Source organism: Peromyscus eremicus, chromosome 6, assembly GCF_949786415.1.
Source record: "Peromyscus eremicus chromosome 6, PerEre_H2_v1, whole genome shotgun sequence".
NCBI lineage: Eukaryota > Metazoa > Chordata > Mammalia > Rodentia > Cricetidae > Peromyscus > Peromyscus eremicus.
Genome location: NC_081421.1, coordinates 77,217,958 through 77,239,844, shown reverse-complemented (window position 1 = coordinate 77,239,844; position 21,887 = coordinate 77,217,958). Strand labels below are relative to the sequence as shown.

Here is a 21,887-nt window from a genome sequence, read left to right as displayed (position 1 = left end):
CCTCTACTAAATGTACCTCCCCTTGGAAGGCCTTACCTTCTTGTAGGAGGGAATGAGGGGTGGGTTGGGAGGCGGAGGCTGGAGGGGTGGGAGGAGGGAAGAGTGGGATCTTTGATTGGTATGTAAAATAAATAAAAAAATTCTTAATTAAAATAAATACATAAAAATAAAAATTTACCTAGCCCACTTTAAAGCACTCACATGAGAAATCAGGCAGTGTGTTTAAATATAAACTCTGTATCATTCACTGCAGTGTATCTATAATACAACATGCCTCACATAAATACTTGCTGAATTTATATATGCTAAGGCTAGAAATAGAGTAATCAACCATTATACTCTAGAAAAAAAAAGAGAGAAAAGAGAAGAGCTGTTGATCAACACTGTCACTTGCATTAAAATTTCTAATAAATGCAATTTTTGTTAGTTAATTAAATAATTGGTAACACAAGTCAGACTATGAACAGCATTTATAAGCACAGTCAACATGCACCAACTGTGTGAATCTGATGCCAAACAAGCAAAGCAAACCTAATTATTCCCAAGTACTCTGTATTTCTTCTTTTTAGTGAGAATTTCCTGGGCACATGGCCAGTGAGCTAGGCTCCCTGGCAGCTAAGTATACCCTGTGATTAAGTTATAGCCAACAGGACACAAGTTAGAAGTACAATTTTCATAAGGAACCATCTTGTCTTTCACTTCCTCTTTCTTTGCTAGCAGAATCCTGGGTGATATACAGCCAGACACATCCAAGCATATAATAAGGAAGGAATAGCCAAACTTTAAGACAGAAGGAACTAGGATCCTGGATAAAGTGAAACAGTGTTGCTAAACTCTGGACTGTCATAGAAGAAAACTTCCTTTCCTAGCCACCAATCTGGATTCTCTTTGTTATGGTAATTTTAGTTGCATAAATGAAAATGGCGTATTACATAGCCTGACTTGTACTAAAGAAAAAAGTCTACCACTACACTACAGCCAAGAGAATAATCATGGTGATTTTTTACAAACCATACAAGTGAGAGAAGTACAACTTAAAGTATATTTTAAAATATTAATAAAAGATTAAAGGAGAACACAACAGTCTTCAAACACTTTGAGTCCAGAGGTTTGTCCCTCAAAAAGTGCTAAATGCTCAGTCTTAGTGTGGTGATGCTGGGCTATGGTGGAACTTAGTGGAGATAATTAGAACATTGGAACATCACCTTAGAGAGTACAACAGTCACGGAAAGTTGACAGACAGGACACAGAAAATTCCTAAGAGACTGATAAAAGTGAGCTGGCACCTCTTCTGAATCCCTCTGCCACATGGCCACTGACCATACTCACCTAGAACAGAGCCAGACGTATGCCAGTGACATGCTGTTGAATACCTAGTATATTGAACGAAAAATAAACCTTTTGTCTTTATAATGTACCTGGACTTTGCTAGCTTATAACAGCAACAAAAAATAGACTGAGAATTTTAGCACAAGGGAGTAGATTTATACAATCTTAAACAAAGAATAAGAATTATAAATTTATATTATATGCCAGGGACAGCCCTCAACACAGACATAGCAAACCTATTCCTGACTCCTTAAAGCTTATAGTCTAGTAAGGAAAGACATAAACTAATCTAAAATACTTAATTCAAACTGTAAGGTCTTCAGAATAGAAAATGGGACACTATGATAGAGTATGAAATCTCAATCCAGAGTATAAAATGTCCCTCAAAGTAACATTAAGTTAAAATATGAGAATAAGTTTAGAAAGAGACAAAAATATATTAAGAACTACTCTCTCCAAGGGGTGTGTGTGTGTGTGTGTGTGTGTGTGTGTGTGTGTGTGTGTGTCAACAGGCATAGTGGTTCTCACCTTTAATCCTAGCACTTGCAAGGCAGAGGCAGGCAAATCTGTGAGTTTGAGGCCAGCATGGTATACAGAGTAAAGTCCAGGACAGCCAGAGCTACAGAGAGAAACCCTGGCAAAAACAAAACAAACAAACCAACAAACAAAAAACAACTTGGTAACCCATTCGGTCTGAAGGAAGAGGAAGCTCCCAGCTTGCCTCTGTCTTTGTTTAGAGTTGGGAGTCTTACTGTATGTCCAGGCTGACCTCCAATTCTAGAGCCCAAGACCCTACCTCAAGCACCCACACTGTTAGAACTATAGTACGTGTCTTCACGGAAAACCATGCTTGTCAGGTTGCTTGGTTTTTGTGGGGTTTGGGGTTTTTTTTGGTTTTTTGAGACAGGGCTTCTCTGTGAAACAGTACTGGCTGTCCTGGAACTCACTCTGCAGGCCTCTAACTCACAGAGATCCACTTGCCTCTGCCTCCCTAATGCTGGGATTAAAGACGTGCACCACTACCACTCAGCTAATGCTTGTCAGTTTTTAAAGCAGGGTCTCATATAACCCAAGATGGCCTGGAACTCCCATGATGTATTTGAAGATCACCTTGAACTTCTGGTCCTCCTGCCTCCACCTCCTAGTGCTGGGATTGCAGGTGTATGCCACCATACCTAGTTAACACAGTGCTGAGATCCAACCCAGGGCTTTGCATGCTAGGCAAGCCTTCTTCTACCACATGGGTTTACATCCTCAAACTCCCATATTTGCCTTTTTGTTTCTATTTTATTTGTTTAGTGTTCGGAGAAGGGGGGGCGGGGGGGGAGAGGAGGGGAGCAATTAGGAGGATTCTATAATATTCCGAGTAAGAAACTACTCAAAAGAGGGGAACTGATGCTTTTTCTCTTCCGGTCCCTGGCGCTTAGGGAGCCGCCGGTTACCGTTCAGACATGGCCAAGTCCAAGAACCACGCCACACACAACCAATCATGAAAACCGCACAGAAATGGCATCAAGAAACCCCGGTCACAAAGATACGAATCTCTTAAGGGGGTCGACCCCAAGTTCCTGAGGAACATGTGCTTTGCCAAAAAGCACAACAAGGCCTTAAAGCCAACAATGCAAAGGCAGTGAGTACGCATGCAGAGGCCACCAAGGCCCTTGTGAAGCCCAAAGTGGTTAAGCCCAAGATGCCAAAGGGCCTCAGCCTCAAGCTCAGCCATCTTGCTTTCATCTCTCACCCCAAGCTCGGGAAGCAGATTAGAAGCTACATGGCCAAGGGTGGTAGGCTCAGCCAACCAAAGCCCAAGGTTCAAACCAATGCAGAGGCCTCAGCTCCAGCTCAGGCTCCCAAAGGTGCCCAGGCCCCTGTGAAGGCCCCATAGAAAAGGTTTCTGTCTGCCAATGTGAAGACAGATAGACTGGTGTGACACACCTACACATTGTTTGCAGATGATCAGGACCCCATGCTGTTTTTACAAATAAACCTGAGGCAGGATCTGTTTAAAAAAAAAAAAAAAAAAAAAAAGGTGAACGGATCTTAGATGGGGTTGAGAGAAAAGCAATATAGAAAAAACCAAGGAGATTAAACTATTAGACTTAGAAAAAGACTAGACCTGACAGAAAACAGGGAAAAGTATCAAGAATTACTACCAATTTGTATCCTTTGCAACCAGATAGAAAAAAAAATTACTTATTCTCTCTTCTAGAAGGGAAGTTTGGGTGGGAAGATGGTATCTTCTGTCTTGGACATCATGAATTTGAAGCATGGGACAGGTTGGGTAAACACCCCAAAGGTGTGCAGGTTCTGAATTCTCGGAATCTGTGAATGTCAACTGACTATAAAATATGACTAAATAAGGATACTGAGATGGATTATCCAAGTAGACACCAGATGTAATCGCAAGCATCCTTCTCAGACTGAGGCAGAGGAGATGGGACTAGAAAGAAAAATCACCTCCCCTCTCTTCCACAGTCAGCTCCAAGAGTCCTAAGAGAGTGCTGTAAGATATTCTAACTCCCTGGCAAAAAAAATGTAATGGTTCTTAGCTAAAGAAATTAAAAGTCCCAGAGAAAAAACCCTGATAATTGGAGCTTTGCTCAGAATGCTATGGACTCCTTACTGAGTCACAGACTGGGAAGTCCCACTTATGTGACTGCAGTTTCATGATAACTCATGTTTACATATGAACAGAACACCAGATCACTTTGAAAGAAAACCTGTAATAGAAATAGAACATCAAGACAAACAGAATTTGTAGTAAGAAAGCATAAGAGAAAATGTGATTAATTTAATAATTAAAATAATTTCAACAGAGGAATAAGAGAGGACATTACATTCATGACAGAATAACAGAAAGCTATTTTAAAAGCAACAGCAAACAAAAACGAACCTTCTCAAATCATTTTAGCTAAAATTTATCTACAATACAACAAGAAGAAAACTATGTAATAAAAGAAAAAAATTAGAGGACCAACCTGAGCCCAAGAGATTAAAAACAGCCACAGCAATATAACAAGTCCCCACTCAAAAAAGGAAATTAGCCAGGCGGTGGTGGCACGCGTCTTTAATCCCAGCACTCAGGAGGCAGAGACAGGAGGATCTCTGTGAGTTCGAGGACAGCCTGGTCTACAGAGTGAGTTCTAGGACAGCCTCCAAAGCTACACAGAGAAACCCTGTCTCGGAGGGGGAAAAAAAAGGAAATTGAAGCTAAGAAGATGCTCCAAGAATAAAGACACTTGCCACCAGGCCTAATGGGCTGAGTTCAAGGCTCAGGACCCACATGATAGAAGGGAAAAATTCTGACTCCCCTAAGTTGTCCTTTGACCTCCACATATACGTGCCATATATGTGTTTATGCATGTAACCAATGTAATAAAAATGTTTTAAAAAATTAAATAAATTAAACCATCAATTGGGAGAGCTAACAAACAATAAAAACTTCAGCAAAAACAAGTACAATGAAGGCTGAGGGAAGGAAATGAACTCGGAATGAAAGCTGGCAGCGCTGCTCAGTGGTAGAACACTTGCCTAGCATACCTAAGAGTCGGCATTCGATCCCCAGCAGAAAAGAGTGAATGGGGGGTGAAGAAGGAGAAGGGAAAAAGAAAGAAGAGGAGAGATAAATGGGAGTGGGGAGATAAGGGGGGGAGGAGGGAAGGGAAGGAAAAGGAAAGAAATAATAGAAAATGTATTCAAATGGAGTAATATATATTTCCATATAGAAAAGGCAGAGGGGGGGCTGGAGAGATGGCTCAGAGTTTAAGAGCACTGACTGCTCTTCCAGAGGTCCTGAGTTCAATTCCCAGCACCCACATGGTAGCTCACAACCATCTGTAATGAGATCTGGCACCCTCTTCTGTATACATAATAAATAAATCTTAAAAAAAAAAGAAAAGAAAAGGCAGAGGGAACAGAGTTCAACTGCACTGATGCAGTTTCATTTCTTGGGTTACATGATATGAATCCAGCTGTTTGTGACTTATTTATATTCCTTTATATGCCTGATACATTTCATAGTAAATAAAAAAATTCATCTCAAAGCATATTACCCTTAATATTCTCAATTTTTATAAGAAATGTTGAAAACTTCAAATTTGGAGGGAGGATAGTAGGAAGAGAAAAGCCCCAAAAGGAACAGAAATAACGACAACATTGGATTCCTCAACAGCAACACTTACTGGAACAGTGAAACTGAAGAAAATTACCTCTAATCTAGAACTCCATACCTATCTGAACTACCAACCAAATGGCATAGAACAAAGACTTCCTACATGTGAGGTCTTATTTGAATCCCAACAGCAGTTAAAAAAAATCTTAGAAAAGAAAAATGTCAGTAGAAATCCCAGGATATACATGTGAATAGACATTCAATTACTACAACACAGAAACACAGAAACATTCTAGAACAGTCAATGCCCAAGAACAAGAGAATTGTAACATTCGATGCCGTTAACACAGAGAGGCTGACAACGAACTAGAGTTTTAAGCATATTCTTATATAATGTTGTTGAACCAAAACTAGGATTCTAAGAATGCATGTGATATAGTAGTACAAGTTACATGTTATTTGATGTTCATGCTACGGTGAATGCTCTGTTTCTCTCTTGCCTAACGTGACCTGGGGCAAGTGGACTACCCAGAATCTATAGTAAACCTCTGAACCTATTGCATGTTTAGGGTGGTATATCAAATTCAGGCATTCTGTCTAAAGAAATGAGGATTATCAGAGGCTATTTTTTTCCTCACTGGTTACCAAAAACTCAAGGTCAGGCTCCCAGAACCAGAGTGATAGACATGATGATATACACTGGACATGAGTCAAACAAGAGTCACCAGGGGAACTACCAGTATAAACAAGTGTCTAAGGTGAGACACTGGGCCATCTACTAGATTAAAAATATACCATGAAAAGCACAGTGTGACCACCCATCCATCCATCTCTCTCCTCTCCTCCCTCTCCCTCTCCTCCCTCTCCCTCTCCCTCTCTCCCTCTCCCCCTCCCCCTCCCCCCCCTCCCCCTCCCCCTCCCCCCCCCCCTCTCTCTCTCTCCCCTTCTACAGTAGATCAGGTTGCTAGCCACTCTGGTACTAAAACTCAAATTTAACTGCAGATTCTCAAAATATACATCATAGCAAAGTAGGGATTAGTGAAAATTATAAACTACAAATTCAAGACAAAGATTTGCTTTTAGGAAAAGAAAAACTTGTCTTTTTAAGGATACATACAAAGCAGCAATTCATTTACATAACTTATCCCCTTTTCATATAAAATGGAGGAAGCAAAGGTTGGAGAAGTGGGGAAGGATGGCTTATTATTACTGAAGATCCTGAGCAAATGGGTAGTTTCTGTTTGGAATGATGAAAAAATCTCTGGAAACGAACAGTGCTGGTGATTATATAATATTCCAAATGTAATTAATTTCACAGAATCACAGACTTTAAATGGTCAAAATGGCAAAGCTTATATTATGTATATTTAAAACAAAACAACAGGGGCTCAAGAAATAGGTGAGTTAATGGAGTGCTTGCCTAGCATGCATGAAATCCTAGGCTCGGCCTGTCCTAGCATTCAGAAAGTAGACAGAAGGGTAAGAAGTTCAAGGTCATCTCCAGCTACATAGGGAGTTGAAGGCCAGTCTGTGAAGCATGAGACCTTGTCTCAAAAGAATAAATACAAAGAGAAGCAGGCTGAGGGTCAGAATCCAGAACACAAATAGGCAAAATAGTTAATGCAGAATGCAAGTATCTTCTCTGAGAGACTGAGAAGGGAAGAGGGACTGAGAGATGACTCAGTCCATACAGTGTTTGCTACACAAGAACAAGTACCTGACCTCAGAGCTCCAAAACTCTGTAATCCCAGTGCTGGCAAGGAGACAGGTGACTCCTAGAGTCAGTTCACTGGCTGCCCAGTCTAGCAAAATTAGTGAGCTCCTTCCTAGGTTCAGTGAGAGATCTTGCCTCAAAAATAAGACGGAGAATGACTGAGGAACACACGTGATGTTGACTTCTGACCTACACACACATATTCAAGCACACACACACACACACACACACACACACACACACACACACACACCACATAACTAACAACATCAAATTTTCAGTCTTGAAGAACAGGTAATAGGCAAATAAGCTGACTTTCCTAAGCAATGCTGCAGGTCTTCACAAAACCTTATAAAGAGATAAAGTCCCAAGTTACCAACCCAGAAAGATATTTTAGAATAATTTTATACAATATAGATGTCAGACAAGATACGTCTCAGTTAAGATGTTATGAAATTCTAAGACTGTACCTACAGAGCAAATGAAAAGAATTACAATATGGTAGGTAATATGTGATATAAAACAATGCCTCTTCAATTCCCTTGATTACAGACACTGAACCATTTGGGGCACTTATCTCAGACTTACTCCAGATCTAATGAGTAGGAATATCCAAAAGAATCTGAGAGTATGACATTTTCAATGAAAGCAAGAAACCAGCTGAGTTCTATCACTTCCCAAAGTATATTACAGCACAGTGGATAGAGGAGAAACATGTCAGGAGTGTTGCAAGCAGGTTAAGTAAAGAGAACTGAGCAGAACAAAGTAAAGCTGCCATGAAAGCAGAATCGCATAATGGCAAGAGGGAAACCCCCACCTTGGTAAAATCAGGAGAAGGCTGTGGAATTAACCATGCTTAGCAGGCACTCAAAGAACCTGGTATGTTTGTAACAGCCACAAAATATTAACCAATTACCTCTCAATGTACACACTGCTCTACATCAATATACATATGGTTCTTTAGGTTAGAAACTCAACATTGCAGTTATCCTATACCATTTCTGAAAATTAAATAAATCCCACTGTGTATCCAATACACACAACTTCTAAAAGCATCCATGAAGACTCAGAAGAATACCAAGCTTGAAATGTACCACACTGAAAACCCTGTGTATAGGAGGGATGGACTGTCCATAGAACTTGTACTTCAGGGAGAAGCCTATTTAAGCTGATTGTTTAAAAAACAGAAAGGAAAAAAAAAAAAAGCCAGTAATCTTCCTAACCTTGTGACCTATGAGTAGAAAAACATTCTTTAAAACATCCCATGGAGACAAGCAGACAAGGAGAATTCTGGGAAGAGGAAGGCTGAGTCAGGAGATGCTGCTAGCCATCACCATGAGAAGCAAGATGTAAAGATACTTGTAAGCCACAAGCCACATATCTGTATAGATTTATAGAAATGGGTTAATTTAACATATAAGAGCTAGCAAGCAAGAAGCCTGTCATGGCCATAGTTTAAATATAAAAAACCAAAAATAAATAAATAAAATCCCATGGACAAGCACTGAGTGGATCCAAGAGAGTCTACTACAAGCTGTACTGAGAACGAGAGGAAATAATCAAACCTGCTATGCATGCATTTTATTTTCGAAAGGCAGCAACTTCAAATATTTACTTTTCCCTTTTATACAGTGCACTAGTGCTTAGAGCTCTTCAAGGGTTTAGCTGTTTCCCAATTACATACCACTTTATTAATTCCACTCTTCATCACAATTATCAACATTAAAAAATGTCAATATATTAATCAAAGGTTAGGGAACTAATAAGCCTTACCCTAACCCATGATAGGGAAATAATTTCTTTGTTATTCTCTAAAACAAGACATTAAAGTTGGATAATCCAATCCTACAAAATTGTACTATTTTTAAGAATACTACTAACTATAAAAGTAACATTTGCCAGTACTACTACCCAAAAAAAGTTTAAAAAGGTATGGTCTTACTCAGGCCAGTGACAGAGTAAAAAACATGTCTAACTACATTTTTTTTAAGTATGCCCTTCAGTGAGATTTTCGATCGTTAAGTACAGAAATACTTTGAGGAAAAAAAACAAAACAGAACTTAAAATATGAACATTTGCCTTGCAAAATATACATCCATTATCCTTCTTCATATATGCCCTTCAATCATTTAGTTGTTATAAAATGAGCCAGCTCGGTGGCGTTTAAGCCAATTTTCATTTTAACCTCACTATATTGTTAGCTTGTCACTGTTTTCATGTGCAGGTCATAGATAGATTTTAAGACCTGTGGCCTCTAGAGTCAGCACCACTACCTGGGAGTGTTAGAAATGTAGGCTATACTGGGCTGGCTCAGAGGTCAAAAGCACTGGCTGCTCTTCCAGAGGACCTGGGTTCCGTTCCCAGCACCCACATGGCAGCTCCGACCATCTTTAACTCCAGTTCTATGTTATTTCTCCATTAACTGATCTAAAAATTCCATAAACATTCAAACATTTTTGGTCCAAACTTGTACGTAGCCAATAACCAATTAAAAATTAGAAATTGAGTATTCCTAAAGAATTATAAAAACATCTTATTGTCTTAAAAAATGCATGTTCTTTTAGAAATTCAAATTCACAAAGCTAGCCTTTAGCAGTTCCTAGGAGCTAAGTAATCAAACAAGGATCAGCTTGGAGTTCCAACGACATAATGAATTTACCTCCTGGAGTGTTAAAATATTTGGATTATAAAATGTTCAAAAACAACCTATACATGGATCCTAGCTTGACCCAACACAATAATTTAAAAACATAAAAGTAATAGAAGCTCTAACTTTATTTACACAAAACGGCCTACAGTTTACTTCATGAGCTCAAGTTCTCAGGGGAGAAAAAAGAGGTGCCTGTGTTAAGTTAAAGATTCTAAAAGGCTAACTGACTATTAAGAATCCTGTGATTGTGGCGATCTGGAATGAGGAGGGTTCCCAAACTATCTTGGGATATCTTGAGCCTACTTATGGTAGCTATTTATTGTCCACCTCTGTTTAACCTACCATCCTTAACATTTGTTAAGTAAATCCTTCCTGGAATGTGCTGTTTATGTTAACAACATCCTCCTGCTAGAGAACAAAATTTTCAAGCAGAGCTTAGTGAGTCCTCATGTGCACAAAATCATCTGAGGAATTTTCAGATATGCAGATTTTGATTTGGAAAATCTCAGTAAAAGCAAGAGCATACGTTTCTAACAAGCACTGTGGTGATGCCAAAAACACTCAAGCACATTTTGATAGCAAGGTTCTAAAGAAAAGCTATAATTTACAATACTTAAAAGCCACCACCACCATCACCACCACCTCCCCAGTGTTTTGCAAAGTACTGCCTTGAAATGTTTCCAATTAAATTCATAACTCATACACCTAACACTTTACCATGTTTATCTTACTTGACCTATCATACACTGTATCATTTTTTAAAGATCTTTTTATGTGTGTCTGTGAATGCATGTGCACATGTGCAGTGTGTATGCCTCTTCATATGCAAAGGCTGGAAGAGGGCATCAGATCTCTGAGCTGAAGTTACAAATGTTTGCAAGACCCTCAGCTAGTTAAATGGGGATTAGAATCCAAACTCCAGGCCTCATGACTGCATAGCAAGTGTTTATAACTACTGAGCCATCTTACTTGTACTATGTTATAATTTTTAATCACTCCACTATTGTTAAAATCTAGGAAATACATCTAGTCTGCCTTCCTTTTTTGGTCTCTTCCCAAATTCTCACACTTACATGAAGGTATATTAATTAGACCTTTACCTTCACCTCTTCCTCATTCTACTACCATCTCTGGGTTGCCTACATGTTAATTAATCCAAAACCTGCATTTCCCAAGAACTACATATGAAGCTACTAAGAAATCTTTCTAAATAAAGCCCAAATGTACACCTCCAATTCAAAACATCTCCAACAGCTGGAGCCTACAGGCTCCATAGAAGAGCACCTGCCAAGCACACACAAAGTCCTGGTTTCAATCTCCAGCACTAAAGATGGGGTGGAGGTAAGAAGTACATCAAAAGATGTCTTAAATACCACAGCACCCCTGTTGTGGAATATTTGTTTGCACTGTGAAGATGTGTCTGTCAAGGCGCCTTCTGATTGGTTTACTAAAGAGCTGAATGGCCAATAGCTAGGCAGAAAGAGATTAGGAGGGACTTCCAAGGACAGAGAGTTCTTTGGGAAGAAGAAATGGGGAGACACCAGGAGACACAGAGAGAAAACAGGAGGTGCAAAATGGAAGAGAGGTAACGCCATGTGATAAAATGTAGATTAATAGAAATGGGTTAATTTAAGTTATATGAGCTAGTTAGGAACAAGCCTAAGCTATAGGCGGAGCTTTCATAACTATTAAGAAGTCTCTGTGTCATTATTTGGGAACTGAATAGCAAGACAGAAATAGTTACACACCCCCAACCCTTACCAGACACCAGCTTTTTCAACCCCATATTAACTTTCCATATCACCACAATCTTCCTATTTCTCTAAGCCACATCTTAAAACTAGCCCTCTTTCACTAAACCTAGTTAAGTTCCATTTAATAATTTCTCAAATCTCATTCTTTTCTCCAAAACTGCTATCAGTTTGGACACTGAACTTTTCTCTCTAGTTACTATAGTAACCTAATCAGTTTTCTTGCTTCCAAACTTACTTTCTCCCTCATTTTCCTTCTCTACCTTACCCTTTAATCTTTCCAAGTATAGTTAGTTGTACTGCCCCTATTAAGTCACTAATAATACCCACTACCTTTAGAAAAAGATTTTTAGTATATCACATAAAGCTCTTCACACTTTTGACCACCCCTCAGTCTTATTCTCTCTCTCTCTTTTCTCACTCTAGCCACCCTTAACGATCAGAACGCCCTTTTGCTTCATCAAGCCATTTGCAGCTCCCTGGATGTGGCACATTCTCAAGATTATATATCTGCATAGGCTAAAATTACTTTTGATTAACAATGACTATACAAAGTTAGGTACTGATCCGCTTTTGAGAGCCTCCTTAAGCATAACATGCCTTAAAATACCTCCTTACATCACCACAAACTCTGCTCCTCAACAACAGGGTTTCCCCTGTGCACACCTCTATTCTTCAACTGTTTTGTAATTGCTACTTTACTCATTTCCCTACTAGGCTAAACTTACCAGTTAGTCCTTTTAAGAATGGAGTGTCCAAGGGCTGGAGAGATGGTTCAGTGATTAAGAACACTGACTGTTCTTCCAGTGGATCTGGGTTCAATTCCCAGCAACCACATGGCAGCTTATAACTGCCTGTAACTCTACCTCCAGGGGATCCGACACCCTCACACAGACATACATACACCAATGCACATAAAATAAAAATAAATAAATCATTTAAAAAAGAAGAATAGAGTGTCCAGTACCTGGTAGGTGCTCAATAAAAGCTGAAACCTATCTTGAAATACCGTCATGGACAATTATTATGGCTACATGTTTAAACTATGAATATACATACATACATACATACATACACATATACACACACACACACACACAGACACACACGAAACAAACAAAAAGAAACCCCAATTTTTATTTGACTTTATTTATCATTTAAGAGAAATTCCTAAGACTACAAAACACAGATTTCCAAAAATCCCAAATGTTCAATTAATTCCCATAATCTAAGCATATTTGTTTAAAGAATATTAAAAACAAAGCTTCACCTACTTTAAGCTGAGACACAACTTCATAACCACAATGTTATACAATAAAAGCACCAATCTCTTCCCCAGTGCTCACACTAAAGAGTCAGATAGCCTCGGTTTCCATCTTGACTCTTCTACTTACTAAATGGATGACTCTGTGTAACAAATGAACAGTTTCTTCAATGGATAGCAGAGATAGATTGCTTTTACCTACCTCCTGGTTGTTTCAAATATTCAGATATAAATGTAAAAACATTTTTACACGCCATGAATAAATGTGAACTAATGTGTTAGCTTCCACCTCCACATCCATCAAAGACTTTACAAATGCAAATTTCAAGTTTCATGGGCTATACAAAACTTAAGTTCCTGAAGACCAAGAGCAACAAGACCCACAATTCTCCTATGTGGCTAAAGTAGTAATATCTAATTCCATAATAATCTAACATATTCTTTGAGAATACTTATTATATAAACCACAAAGTGAATCTCAAGGTAAGTTGTTGGTACAGTCATTTAAATATTAGCTCCATTTAAAAAATTAATTGGAGGACAAAAATCAGCAGGGAATACCATTTTGAGATGTCTTTAGTCTAAGAACTTACTGTCTGTTGACATACAAACTCAATCTATAGACTAATATGAAAGTTAAAAAGTCATCTTTACAAAACCGCACCTCCCCCAAAATTTCTGACTTATTTCTCAGATATACTTGCTGGTCTGTCAAAACAGAAAATTTATTTCTCTAATCTAAAAAAAGTGATGGAACATGTAAGTAAAATCCGCTCTCAGCAACACCTTTCTTTGTAACTACAGACTAGATTAGAGCTATTTCTTATCTCTTCTACAGGATTTATAAAAGTAGGGTTCTTGAAATTTCAACGGGCAAAGCTCCTTTAAAAAAGAAAAAGAAAGGAAAATCTACTACAAAAGTCTGTACTTTGGTACCTGATTGTGGTAATAAGGCCAAAATCCAAGACGAAGCCTTTTACTGCACATCCAGTTCCAACATCTTGGGCAGACTCATCTTGCGACCTCTCCAGATTAGCTGCTTCTGCTCTCTCTACTGCAGAGAGAACTTCAATTAGAGAAATTCTGAAGTCCATAAACCTAAATTGGATACTCCCCTCGTTGGAGGCAAGGATGGTAGGACTCACTAAAAAATCCAAGTTAGAGGCGGGTTCAGGCAAGTCTAAGTGGCTTGAATCCACTATAAGTAAGCAGCTGAGAGTCGGATTATGGAACTTCATTTACCTCAAAAAAATTTTAAGGAAAAAGAATGGCAGTAAATCACTATAAAACCTGAAAAAGCAGACTACAAATCTGTAAAAAGTGAAACTTGAATCACAATATCTACAGTATAGAACCTAGTACTGCCCATTCATATCGACAATCTTTCTGAGAAAAGCAAACAAAACAAAAAGTTTTAAAAACCTTCAGATTCATTAGTCTTTTTAATCTCTAGAGTAATTCCACCGAAAGGAATGCTTGGCTAAAAACTGCTGAGAAAGGCACAGTTCCCTGCTGACTTAAGCCTAACTGCCCAAGCAAGGCTTTAGAAAATGCTTTACCTCCAACAGTGCACAAGCAGAAGGAGCAGAGATAATGGCGGTCTCTTCAGTGACATTCCCAAGTCACACACATGGGTGTATTTCTGGGACAGACTACCAACAAGTTACTGAAAAAACTTAAGCAAAACCTGACAAATAAATAAGTCAATACCCTTAAGTGTTCTATTCCGGTATCAGAGTCTTAACTAACGCTACCCTGAGGCTATTACGTCTAAATCATATACTCTACACTAGTGTTACCCGAATGTGAAGTCTGGATTCATTTTCAAGCCAATATCTAGTAACTCACAATGATATATAAAGCATTTCTTCAAGCAAGTAGCAAGTCCTACACCAAAGATCTAGCAATTAGGAATTACAATTTGAAGAACAGACAGTCTCAAGTATTTTTATTACCAGGAATTTTTATAATGTGAGCAGGTGTGTGCTATGCAACACAATGAAGTTAATACTGTTGAGATATTGTATTTACTATCCAACTGAACAATAATTTTGCCTTACCTGAGTGTGAAAATTTGAAATGGTGGTTGTTTCAATATCTTTCTTGCCCAAAATTTCCATTTTCACTGGAGTGTTGGGAAAATTAAAAGCAAAGTAGTCCAAGAAGTCTGGGAGATAAGCAGCCGCTCCATGCACTATTGCTAAAGCATAGTAGGCAGCATTTTTCTCATTTTCACTGAATGTCAAAGCAAGAAACTCCTCAGAAAATCTCTCCATCTCCATTGGAGACAAAAATGAGAGTTCGTCCATGTAAGCATGAAGGACAAGAGCACCACCATTGGACTGGTGTTCTTCATGAATAAAGTTGCTAAATTTAGTACCTGTTTTTAAGAAATTTCTGCGAATAGAGTGTTCTTGGTGCGTTGTGAAAGGTGTCTGCACTCCCTGGGGCACCCGATATTCTTGCATGCCCAAATTTAATCTGCACAGCTGCTCATCCTTCAGATACCTGAAGGACTCTTGATTAACTCCTGAAGTGCTATTTAGCTGTCCTTGGGTGAGAATTTCTTTGCTGATGCGGGTCAGGCCAGCACAGACGGTTTGTACTTCCTTATTGTACATTTTAAGGCGTCTTCCTCGCATGTCTTCTCGATGTTTCTTTTTCTTTTTCTTCTTTATTTTCTTCAAGACAAAATCATCAGCTCTCTGGGTTTTACCATTTTCATCTGCTGTTTCTGGCCACAATAATTAAAAATAAGTTAGTTGCTAGGACCAGTGTCAATATACATGTGTCTTAAGGTATTTGATCTAAAATTAAATAACTTCTTAACTTCTGAGAATTTGTCATTACATCTTTTATCATTAGAAACAAAACTGAGACAAAGATCTTAAAATACAGTAATATTCTGGGTCACAGATTATACTTAAAAAAAAAAAAAAAAACCTGATACTGAGGTACTGCTGGACTATAGTTAAGTGGTATGTAACACTTACTTACTATGTGCAAAGCCATGGATTCAATCCCCAGCAACACACACACACACACACACACACACACACACACACACACACACACACCGAGGATATATTTAATATGACTCGTAATAAAGATAAAACATTGAAGTAGTGTGAAACACCATATGGAATATTTATTTGTTCAGTTACTCAAAATCTAAATTGAAGTTTGTTGTTCCAATTTTGTTGTCAGTCTATTAACTATTATAGTATACATAGATGAGCCAAAAAAAGACAAATTAAGCCATAAAACACTATTTTTACCTATCAAATTGGCTTTTTAAAATATATGTTATCTTGCAAGGGTGGGGTAGGAGTAAAGACAACTCAACTCTAGGACATATAAACTGATGACACAGGCTGCCACTCCCATTCTCACTGAAGCTTATTTTACTGCTCACCTCGCTGGTCCTACATACTATTCTCCAGCACAAGTTTCTTGTTACTCCTAATTTTTTTTCCCCTTGTGTCTTGCTACATTTTTGTCACCCCTTTTTCCTGCTGTCTCTTAAAAGTGATCATCAGTTTTCTTCAGAAAAGACAAACTTTACAATATCCTTTTGAGCCTGGTGTGGTAGCACACACCTGTAATTCAAGCATCTGGGAGGCTGACAAAAGATTAAGAGGTGGAAGCTAGTCTGGGCTCTACAGCAAGACTCTCAAAAACAGAACTGGAACAGAAGCCCTTTTCTTCTTCCCATGGGAAAAAGTAAAAAGAAAGGCAACACAGAGACAGCAAGAAAACACAGAGGCAAACCCAGCAAATGGTGACAAGGTTTACTCTGCACCAGGTTCTGTACAGAGCACTCTTGACATAGCATTTCACTTTTACATCCTAGCTGATGAAGTTATTCTCCATACTGTTTTACGGAGGAGCAAAGTGAAGTATAGAGAGTATACTTCTTGGGTAAGTATATAGAGTATATAATAAGTATATTACACTAAGTACAGAGAGTATATAATCTTGGGTAAGCTATTTTACCCAAGATTACACATATAAATGATAACTAGAAAATCTTTAGACCCCAAAACGCTTAATCCTTATAAAAAATAAATAAAATTTTCAGCCGGGCAGTGGTGGCGCACGCCTTTAATCCCAGCACTCGGGAGGCAGAGCCAGGCGGATCTCTGTGAGTTCGAGGCCAGCCTGGGCTACCAAGTGAGTTCCAGGAAAGGCGCAAAGCTACACAGAGAAACCCTGTCTCGAAAAACAAAAAAAATAAAATAAAATAAAATAAAAATAAATAAATAAATAAAATTTTCACAAGTGATAATTTGGTGATATATACCACAAGCCTAGAAAATATTTATAAACTCCAGATCCAGAAAATACACTTCCAAGTCAAAGTTATCTAAGAAATGACTGGAAGATCTACAAAGATAGCCCTGACAGTATCTTTTAAAACAACAGTAGACTCCTCCGAAATGCCTAGCACAGTGATTAACTTCTGACAGTTACACACTGTAAACGTATCCTCAACCATTCTCGGTTGCAGAGTGGAGGAGCCAATGCTCACACTCCACTCTTCTAGCAAGCCTGTACTGGTGACTTCTCCACCCAAGCTGTGCTAAGGCAACGCAGTGCTGCACTTGGCACCCTGGCACTTCCCACTCCAGGTTCCACACATTTCCTCTCCGCCTCTCTCCTAGACTGTACGTAATCTGAGCTCAAGAGTAGATATTACCTTCTATTCCAGAGTACTTGCCCTGCATTTATTCTGATTCCATTTCACCTGAATTTATTAAGAACGCACACACCATGTGCTGGGTACTCTGGACCACAGTGCTGACTGCAGCACAGACACCATCTTCTCTACTCTCTTGTGCCTTATAATCTAGCTGGAGATGATCAAACAGCTACAGTCCTATCACGTAGTAGAATGTTAAAAAGGCCGTCTGGATGTTGGAAAAGGTTTTTTTCAGAGGTGAAATTTAGAATGAATTCTAAATAATAAAAGAGAGCTGGGCATTTGAAGAGCTAGGGGCGAATTTCTAAAGATAAGCAAAGGATCTAAAATCAGGGAAAATTTGCTTCATTTGTATATGTGCTGTATACAAAAAATACAAAAATGTGCCGGGTGGTGGTGGCGGCACATGCCTTTAATTCCAGCACTCGGGAGGCAAAGCCAGGTGGATCTCTGTGAGTTTGAGGCCAGCCTGGTCTACAGAGCAAGATCCAGGACAGGCACCAAAACTACACAGAGAAACCCTGTCTCGAAAAACTTATATATAATCTGGAGGGATGTATGCTAAGGTATTATTGATAGTTACCAATGAATTGTAGGAAGATTATAAATGTTTATAGTTTCTGCCTATCTGTACTTTCTAATTTTCTATAATAAACATGTTAATGTTACAATTTAAAGACTGACTCAAGTTTTTAATTAGCCTAAATTGACAAGCCCAATATAGAAAGACATCTTTTATTTAGTAGTTAGAAAATATACCTGGCCAAAAAAAATAATAATTTTTGGGATTAAATAACTATAGTCCTAACTAATCTTCAAATATAGTTTAGCATTCCCTATACAGAATTTATCTATAAGCAACAATATTTCCAACATAGGCAATTCAGTTAAAATAGATACCCAGTTATAAAGAACTTATTTGGCATAATATATAAATACTAACTAGTATAAAGACTCTATATAAAACCACTTAAAATTTTTTCCAAATGACCATATACTACCACAGTTACGAAATTCAAAGAAAATATTTTAAAATGCAAGTCAAAGTCTTTAAAGTATATAAACAATGTACAATGTGTTTGAAACTTGCTTTTAAAGCAACAAAAAAAAAACAAACATGGTGGTTCACCCTGGTGATTCCTGCACTCGAGGCACAGGCAGAGGGAACTGACCTCTAAGCCAGCTCGGAGTACAGAGTCAGAATGAGAAATGGCCTCAAAAAAAAGGGAAAGGGTAGGAGACAATAAAAAGAAGTCTCTTCATTTGCAAGCATCACTTATAATGTAAATATATAACATACATAAAATCAGATTTCTTATACTGGTAACTGAAAACATAACCAATCTTTTACTCCATATATAACTAGATCATAATTCAAACGCTCAAGTCATTTACATTTTGTACCAAATAAAACTAATTTAAATACTTTTCCTAATAGCAAACCAGTAATTTAGGCAATTTTCCTAAGGAACAAAATGTTACTCAATATAGCGCATGCCTTTAATCCCAGCACTCGGGAGGCAGAGCCAGGCGAATCTCTGTGAGTTCGAGGCCAGCCTGGGCTACCAAGTGAGTTCCAGGAAAAGGCGCAAAGCTACACAGAGAAACCCTGTCTCGAAAAACCAAAAAAATGTTACTCAATATAAAGGTTAAACCAACTTAAAAATACTCATCTAATTACCCCCTACTAAATCCTTTAGTAATTTCATGGTGGGGGGGTATAAGAATATCTCTGAAAATATCAGGTTTTAAGTTTTAGAAGAGGTATGCAAAAAATGAATTATGATCTAGATCTGCCACTGAAGGAAGTGCCTTGATTATTAGGCATTTTCTATATTACTATTTGCTTATCAGTGGTATTTCTACCTGGCCAAGTCTCTGTTGGTTTTAGCCAAAAACTCTTTTATTATTTTAAAAAAAAAAAATTCAGTTAGTGTAACACAGCCTCAAAAAGAAAAGATGAAATGCATCTTAAATTAACTGTAATCTCACAAATCTCAATCTATCTCTTAGCTAATCCTGTTTTTCAAATGTAGACTCTTTTTCTCAGGCTGAGATACAGAAAGCCTGCCTTTCTTTGTACATAAATTAAAGACCATTCATCTCCTATTTGCTAATGAATTTCCATGAACAAACAAAACTCATTCTAAACTGCAGTAGTGACAACTAGTTGAGACTGGCCTAAGCATCCATAGCTGTTGGTTATTATATGAAGTCAGCCACTGTTGCTGTAGGAGAAGAATGCCAGTTGCCTTGCTTTGAGTAAAAAACATTATTTAAAAGTCTACAAGAGAGAGGGAGGGGGGAGTCAATGCCCAAAGGCTTACTTCATGATCTTTCCACTTCTAGTACAGTGGTTTAGTTTTCCCACAGAAAATGCATTCATGAAGTCACTTTCTGAGTTCTTTCTCCAGAGTGTAAGAGCTCAAACTTCCTGTCTTCAGCTTCATTGTTGATTTATTATTGTTGTTGTTGTTGTTGTGTGTATGTGCATGGCTGCCCTGTGGAGGTCAAGGGACAGCTCGATGGAGGGCGTGTCCTTCCAGCTTCATGTGTCTTCCAGGTTCTGCTGCCATATCCTGTCTGTAGTGAGGGGTCTTGCTGGCCCCTCGTGCTTGGTTTCTCTCGCTGTCTTCTTGGGCTGTTTTGTTTTTACAGTGACAGCAATTCAACTTACCCTTCTTCCCATAGCTAGGCAGGTGTTCTAGCCCTCACATCAGTTCTGAACAGCAAAGAACCAAGCTACACTTCACCTATATTAAGGGAAGCTTTTATGTATCAAACTACAACTCAATATACAGAAAGTATGTCATACTACAGAGAAAGACAGGGACACTGATCTGAACAATGGCTGGCTCTCTTTCTAAAGGTCATTACAGCTACACTTGGAATCCATCAAATTATCACTACAGTCCTCCAATTAGCTAAGACCGTCTATCATCAAATAGCCGCGTTAACATCACACTAGTCTAGTTTTCACTAAGGCAAAAAAAAAAAAAAAAATTAGAATAAGGGGGAAGTTATAGCTCACTGGTACAATACTTGTCTAGCATTCAAAGTTCTGGGCTCGATTCCCAGTACCAGTATGCACACATGCACATGTGTGCGAGCACACAAACACACACATACACATACACTTGTTGAAAACTATGTCTTAGGAAATATGGTACCTTCAATCCCTAACTATCATGGTAGATAAGAAAAGCAAACAATAATTGCTCATGTCTTATCATAAATTATCATAAAAAATAATTGCTCCTATCATAATCATAAAGAAAAAAGAAGTTGTGTTCTAAAAATTATTTTACTTTAATTCTTTCTTTTTGTTTTGGAGAAAGGACCTTGCAAAGTAGCTGGTTTTAAACTCAAGGTCATTTTACCTCAGTCTCCCAAATGCCAGAAGTACTGGGGGAATAAATTCTTTGTGCTTCTCTTGAGGGTAGTGACAATTTTGTATAAAAACCTGATTTAAATGGAAACCAAAAAGCAGCTCCTTAAAGCCAAGTTTTTTTTTTTTGGAGTCGCTGTTTTTAACACTGTAAACACACACACACATACACACACACACACACACACACTCACACACTCACACCTTTATGCTAAATAACAGCTAGCTAGGTAGAAACCCTGTTCTACCATTTCCTAAGATTTTTTTTTCCCACTGTAGGAGTAGTTTTGTTTGAAAAAGGGTCTCACTATTTACCCTGAACTGGCCTTTAACCTATCAGATGGCTCAGGCTGGCCTCGAATTCATGATCCTCTTGCCTTATCCTGCTGGATGCTACCATTACAGTTACACAAACACATTCAGCCTAAAATATCATGTTTTGGTTTTTTGGAGGGCTTTTTCTTTTTTTTTTTTTTTTTTTTTTTTTTTTGGTTTGGTTTGTTTTTTTTTTTTAAGTTTTCAACAAAACTGACAAGAAGCTATACGGATTTCCCATACACCCCTATTAACAGGTCCCACCAGTGCTGTTCACTTGCTACCACTGAACACACTGACATATCTTCTTCACCCAGAACTCACAGTCCAAACTATGGTTCACTCTTGGTACTGTACATTCTTGCTTCAACAAATGTAAATGACATGGGCCCACCATTACAATATTATAGTGGGCAGTTTAATGGCCCTAAAAATCCTGTGACCTGACTATTCATAAGTCCCTCCATCCTAATTACCAGCAACCACTGACCTTTTTCTATTGTCTCCATGGGTTTGGCTTTTTCAGTGAGAACTCAGTGCATAACATTCCACTGTGGATGTACCACAATTTGTCCATTTTATCTGAGTTGTTTTCAATTTTGGCAATTATGAATAAAGCTACTACAAATTTCTGTGTAGGTATACATTTCCAAATCCTTTGGG

General features: G+C 38.3%; 1 protein-coding gene and 1 pseudogene across 1 annotated transcript in view; one reads left to right on the top strand and one right to left on the bottom strand.

Moving 5' to 3' along the window:
* The window catches only part of Rsbn1 (round spermatid basic protein 1), a 50,737-nt gene that overhangs the window by 21,287 nt on the left and 7,563 nt on the right, over positions 1–21,887 (bottom strand). The window contains exon 2 of the mRNA XM_059266000.1: positions 14,880–15,553. Coding sequence (XP_059121983.1) covers positions 14,880–15,553 — 674 coding nt within the window. The remainder of the gene's footprint in view (positions 1–14,879; positions 15,554–21,887) is intronic.
* LOC131913389 (large ribosomal subunit protein eL29-like) lies at positions 2,781–3,214 on the top strand (annotated as a pseudogene).